The sequence below is a fragment of the Castanea sativa genome, chromosome 5 (assembly GCF_040712315.1).
Source record: "Castanea sativa cultivar Marrone di Chiusa Pesio chromosome 5, ASM4071231v1".
Classification (NCBI taxonomy): Eukaryota; Viridiplantae; Streptophyta; class Magnoliopsida; order Fagales; family Fagaceae; genus Castanea; species Castanea sativa.
Window position 1 is genome coordinate 76,371,902 of NC_134017.1, and position 6,585 is coordinate 76,378,486.

The following is a 6,585-nucleotide window of genomic DNA, read 5'->3' on the forward strand; positions in this document are numbered from 1 at the left end:
TACAAAATATACCAACATTAAATATATATAATAAAAAAAAAGAAATGTGGGAACATAATAATAATTAAATATAAAAGAGAATATATCCATGTATACGGACGTCAATTACTCACTGAGCACATTTTTATTTTTATTTTTTGAAATTATTATATGCTAGATTGTAATTAGAATAATATTATTTTCACATTTTACCCTTATAACACTGTTTATATTTTGAACCAATTAGAATAAATTGTATTAACAATTATAAAATAAAATATCTTTCTCAAAAAAAAAAACAATTATAAAATAAAATTTAAAAAATATTGTGTTATTAGATTTATTTTATCTAGCTGCATTATATCCTATATTTAATTCAACTAGTTTTAAATATAATTTCGACATATGACATTGAACATGATCATTATCTTTTATCATCAAAATTAAGTGATGAATTGATTTTGGATATGAGCGGGAATTGAACATTAAAATTTTTATTTGAGAGACAAAAATTTTTATCAATAATTGAGGTAAGTGGTACTGAGGTGAAACCTTTTAAAAAAAAAGAAAGTAAAACATAGTATCCAAAAATTTAAGGATATTTAATTTTTTTTTTTTCTTTTTACAATCTGTGTACACCATCCCATCCATCAAATAATCCAATGGCGTATATTCCTACAGGCTCACCAACCTAAAATCACATATCCATTTATTCTTCACTAACATTATCTACTGCCAGTTCTAATTGCTCTTTGTTCCTGTCTTGCCTTATTTTCTTTTTGTTTCTTCTCTTTTGCCTCTTTCCTTCTTTTTTCTGTATGTGATTTTTTTTAATAGTATTTTTGAGTGAGAAAATTATTCAAAAATGGTTGTAGCTATGGCTTCTTGTGCTCTTGGTGCTCACCTTAGTAATGCTATTCTGAAAGCCTCTGAAACTCGAGTTTCAAGTGGGTTTTTCATCAGAGGCGCAAAATGTTTCTCCATTTTTCATCAGAGAAAGTAAGCCCCTTTTTTTATTTCACTTTTTACATTCTCTCTTCATTTCTATTTAATGTGATGTAGTTGTTGTTGTTGTTGTTGTTGTTGTTGTTGTTACATCTTTTGAACTGTAATGTCATTGCACAACTATGTAAAATTTAAGACTTTGCTTCTTTGTGATCATACTAGTGTACTGATTTTGTTTTATTTTTATTGAAGTAACTATTTTTGGTTAGTTATGTGACTTAATTTTTTCACTTTTATGTTCTGGGTTGTATTGTAATTGTATTCTCTTTATTTCCTCAAATTATGACTTGGAAGTAGTCTCTATAGTTTTGCTGTTTCTTTTTTTCTTTTGGGTAAGTAAGAATCTGAGTTAAAGAGAGAAAACTACAGAAGCTAGCAAAGGGGGCATACCCAGAAAACTGTGCAATGAAAAAAAAGAAGCAATATAAGTACACAAAGAGATCATTAGATAATACCAAAGTTATCCAACATTGCCTTTTAGAGTAAACTTAGGCAGTGCATTGCTGCTATTCTTTGTGTTAAGTTTCTGTGTGGTTTCTGTCAGATTGCTATCTGCAGCCACTACAATTACTCCACGAGCATCGACTTCCACTGTGGAGGTATTGAACAAATTTTGATCTATGTGATTGGGATTTTTCCATATTAATAAGTGGCTTACTTCTCTGTTTCTTTTGGTTTTTTGAAATGGGACGGCAAACAGGATGCAAGTCAGAGTGAAAATGATACCGTTCCAACTCCAGTCGTTATTATCGACCAAGACTCTGATCCAGATGCGACTGTTGTGGAGATAACTTTTGGGGATCGGCTTGGAGCTCTTCTTGACACTGTATGAAGACTTACCTCTGTTATTTATGTTTGATATTTGATGTTTGACTCTTTAGTATATTGATGAATGAGAAATTTTTTCATTCAATATGATCTATCTACATATGTTTTCAAGAATGTGTCTGCTAGTGGACATTAACTATCAGCAAATGGGTTGCAGATGAATGCACTCAAAAATCTTGGACTCAATGTTGTTAAAGCAAATGTTTTCTTGGATTCTTCTGGGAAGCACAACAAGTTTGCCATCACTAAGGCGTAAGTTATTGTCCTTACATGTACATTTGAACATGAGGCCTTGTCTTCTTTTTGTATATTGTCTTGACAGTTTTCATACTTGCAAATGAAACTCTGGTCTTTCTGCTTTCTATTTCATTTCTGGTTAATATGTTTTCATACTCCTTTGTTCATTCACTATAAAGGTCAGATTTTGGTTTTTCTTGAGAGGTATAATACTTTCTTATATGTATTCAAGTGAGCTTCCTTACAGCCAGTGGTATTTAAATCACAAATTTGATGGTCCTTGAACAAATGCAAATGCCTAAAGACGCAGAGAGTGGTGGTGTCATAAGTACATGGATAAGAAAATGGTAGCAATTTCTGGAATGGTTTCAAATCTCAGTTTCCTACTTGAGTTCAAAAACCTTTAAAATTTGACATGTGACTCATTCCTAGTATTGAATTAGTTATTGCACTAGCTGTTCTTTGTTGATTTGATTCATTTGTTTGTGGAGCTTGTTTGCAGCGACACAGGTAGAAAAGTAGATGATCCAGAGTTGCTTGAGGCAATTCGCTTGACAATTATAAACAATTTGATAGAGTATCACCCGGTATTTCATTTTATTTTATTTATTTATTTATTTTTAATTTAAAAAGAATGTTATTAAGTTAACCTCTGGTAGTGCACATCTTCTTGGAGTTCTATCTTCCTGAACATGTCAAACTGATGGTCCAGGAATCGAGTGCCCAATTAGCAATGGGAGCAGCCTTTGGAATAGTGCCACCAAAACAACAGGTTCAATTTTTTTTTTTTAATTGTTATATATTTTTTTATAATGTTGATTTATTTTTGTCTGTGTGGAGCACTTCTTGTTGCGAAGTTAACTAGCTGAGTTAATTAAGCTGTCATATATAGAACATTATTTTTATATTTTACCTTTCTTAGGTAAGCATGTAATACGATTATACAAACCAGTAGTTAGAGGTCTCTACTGCTAAGGGTGCATGTGCACTTTGCATGTGTTTCTGAGTTTTTCCACACGCCCAATATGCATGCACAATTGTACATGAAAATGTGCATTTGATACTGAATTTATGATGTGATAATTTTCAGTTTTTTACAATGACTGTTACCTTCTCACATCATAGTCATGGTAAAAATGTTCTTATTCAAGAAGTTTGGATCTGCCCCTACAGGAAGTGGAACCACGCCCTGCTGCCCCCCATTGCCCCCCTTCAGCAGAAAATAACTAAATACATAGATAGAATAAAGAAAGAAATGTATTCAAATAAATACTGTTCTGCACGTATTTTTATGCTCCTATGTGTAGTGTAATGCAGTGGCTTGAGACTTCTTATGTAGTACTGTATCAAATTACCAAACTTCTGATTTTTACTCCATATTGAGTTGTTTGTGCCATGTAATGGTTTTTGTTCATTACAAATTGTGTGAACCTGGTAGAGGTAAGATAGTATATTCCGATTGACTTTGTTTACAAATCTTATTAGTGCTATATTGTGTTGATGCATCCTGAGAGATTTCTTGGGCATAGAAAATAAATGCATTTAATGAAGTACCACGTATTTGTCCCGATTCAAACATGATGTGTTGTTATTCCTCAGATTGATGTGGATATAGCAACCCACATAAGAATCAATGATGATGGTCCTAACCGGAGGTAATGCATTTATCAGTTTTACTTTCTCATGCAATTAAATTCCTGCAACCCAACATCTTCCCCATGACAATTTTGGAGGCTAAGCCCTCACATTAGCAGATGCCTGCTAAGCATGAATGATAACATCATTACATGCAAAAGCAGCTGGCAAAAAATATATTTTCCCTGTTGCTTTCCCCTGCCTGACTCCGTAATGCTATTTTTGCAGTTTGCTTTCTGTGGAAACAGCTGATCGCCCGGGGTTATTGGTGGATCTTGTGAAGATCATAACTGACATCAGTGTTGCCGTTCAATCAGGAGAATTTGACACCGAGGTGGTTATTTCTCATTCACTTCTGCAACTTTGAATTATTATTTTTTAATTGGACATTGGGTGACATAATTTTTATTTGTATGTTTTGCTTTTGGGACCTAGGGGCTGTTGGCCAAGGCAAAGTTTCATGTTAGTTACAAGGATAAACCCATTAGCAAGCCTCTCCAGCTGGTAAGCTAGCATTCTGTTAACAATAAAGCTTTAGAATTGTTTTTTCTAATATCAAGTGAATTTTAAGTACCTTCTTAACATCCATGTCACTAGTGTCACTTGAAAAAACATTTCTGATTTGTCCCAGGTCCACTACCTATGTTCTTGAATTTTCTTAATGAATATGAGAAACATGATTGTAAACTTTTTGATCAACATTCTATGACATATACCTTCCAGGCCCACTAGCTATCTTATCCATCTCTTCCAACTTAGCTTCCACCTAAAAGTGGATAAGATTTGGATGGAAACTAGGGTGTCAAATGAAAACTTTTTATCCTCGAAACTCCACCGTCTAAAAGGAATATAAGATCATAGTCACTAGGTTTCTTTTTAAACCTTTTGTTTTTCTTTTTTGAGAATCAAGTTCCTTTTAAAACCTCAATGATAATTCTGATCCTCTCATTATCCACTGAATTCCTCAAAATAATATCAAATTGTGCTGCGCTGAGCTTGCTCACAGCAGATTGAGCCGTCCATGATATCACAACTCTGAGAGTCTGTTGGGGCTCTTTTGTTGCAGTACTTACTGATGGATAATTTACTCTACCCAATTTTGCAGGTTCTTGCCAATAGCTTGCGATACTTTTTGAGGCGTCCATTCACAGAGGAGTCAAGTTTTTGAGCCTTGTAGGGGACCAAATTTCGGATTATATATTCAAGGGATGTTGTTGTTGTTTCCACTTTTGAAGGGATATGTATGTATAACCAAAAAGAAAAAGGAAAAAAGAAAAAGAAAAAAGAAAGAAGATAGAATGGTGAACTGAAAATCCAACACATTTAAATTGGTAAATTTGCCAGCTAAAACTGCAATGTAAAATGGTAACTAAACTTTGTTATAGTGATAACATTATAGTAACCCTTGGTGCTTTTTGGCATTTGCTGATAATGAAAAGTTAGAGTGAAATGGCATTGGATTCATCTGCATGGAAAAGCATGCTGGTCATCGCCATGTATGTAACCAGAAATATAAAGTTGGGAAGGCCACAAGGCCCAACACCACAAACGTGGAGTCAATAGGAAGAGTGAGACATACAAAATAGTGACAGTGGTATAGAGTTAGCAGAGATAATGGTTTTTATGTTTCACGTATTTTCCGTTTTCCTTTGTTTGGTTTCATTATTAAGTTAACAAACAAATTCGTTAATAGTAAAATCCTAATACAAAAACCTATAGAAAACAATTCTAAAATTTTTAAAAATGGTATGAACAAAACACAGATCACTCCTACTAGCCTTTAAAAATGGTTCTCATCAATTTCGCACATGGTGCCATCCTTGTTAACCATAGAGGAATTCCAGCACATAAGGTGATTTCTCGTTCGAAGTATTGGTGTTAAACATTCTATTGAAGCCATGGCTTTTGTTTATCATCCAATGAGCTGAGTAGATTATAGAGTCGTTCATGGTTAGCTCACCAAAATAGTAGACTATTTTCTTTGTCCCTCTACATTATCTTTCTTTCATTGCATGCCCTTGCTCCAATTTAGTTATAGTTTTTTCTTTTTTTCCTTCACAATTATAGGTTTTTGTCATCTAAAACATTTACATTTTACATCGATGTGCTACTGAATGTTATACTAATAAGTTAGTGTGAAGGAGTAAATAAGTATAAAATTATGTTTCAAAACTCATTCAATCCGTTACTTTGTGAATATTTGTATACGAGTATTTAAATTTAATTTATTAATGTATATATCTATTCATTCATTTTTTTATTATAAATTATTTGTTATTGAATTTAGGGTACGTTTAGTAGACTGTAATAGGTAAGGTAATGTAATAGTTATTCATATGGTTTAGCATTCAGTAATTTAATTATGTTTTTATTATAGGGAATTATGAATAGTTATTCGTTAAAATGAGGTGTAACTATTAATCTCTAAAAGGGTTATAATAGCGGTAGGTGCTATAAAAATAAAGGCCCAAGCCCACTTAGAACAGTGTTGCCTTGCCCTTCAAATTCAAGCCCAACAATAAAATTTGTTTAGAGAGTGAGCAAACAATTTAGGTGTCATTCTAATTTGAATTCAAGTCAAAGACTGAAGAGCCTATAATGGTAGAAAGGAATAACACAAGTAGACAATGAAAAAATAGCTCTCCTCAAGCAGGTTCGAGGATTAGTCACTTTCTCTTTTTTCTATTTTTAAAACTAGAATCTCCGTCCTTCATTTTTGGGAGACTCCCCTCCTTTTATATCCCTCTTTTTTGTATCCTAACCCTCCATTTGTATGCCTCCAGGCATTTCTAAGGTTACTTGTTCCATCAACACTCTGCTGAAGGTGGTGGAAAGTGGTGCTAGCTATGAAGTTACTGTTCAGGAGTCATTTCTTTATTACATGCAGTTGATAAGGTTGTT

General features: G+C 33.2%; 1 protein-coding gene across 1 annotated transcript; it reads left to right on the forward strand.

The window, feature by feature from the left end:
• Positions 1-628: 628 nt before the first annotated feature.
• LOC142634499 (ACT domain-containing protein ACR11) lies at positions 629-5,148 on the forward strand. The gene is made up of 10 exons (XM_075808793.1): positions 629-978; positions 1,529-1,583; positions 1,685-1,810; positions 1,970-2,064; positions 2,552-2,636; positions 2,762-2,821; positions 3,649-3,704; positions 3,913-4,018; positions 4,120-4,188; positions 4,790-5,148. The coding sequence occupies exons 1-10, from the start codon at positions 845-847 to the stop codon at positions 4,850-4,852; spliced, it is 849 nt and encodes a 282-aa protein (XP_075664908.1). The 5' UTR covers positions 629-844; the 3' UTR covers positions 4,853-5,148.
• Positions 5,149-6,585: the final 1,437 nt, after the last annotated feature.

What these genes read in the sequence shown, in the direction of transcription:
- LOC142634499 (XM_075808793.1), top strand. Translation starts at nt 845, where the DNA reads ATGGTTGTAGCTATGGCTTCTTGTGCTCTTGGTGCTCACCTTAGTAAT. An exon ending in TTGGAGCTCTTCTTGACACT is followed by an intron (nt 1,811 to 1,969) that starts GTATGAAGACTT and finishes AATGGGTTGCAG; the next exon opens with ATGAATGCACTCAAAAATCT. An exon ending in TTAGCAAGCCTCTCCAGCTG is followed by an intron (nt 4,189 to 4,789) that starts GTAAGCTAGCAT and finishes CCAATTTTGCAG; the next exon opens with GTTCTTGCCAATAGCTTGCG.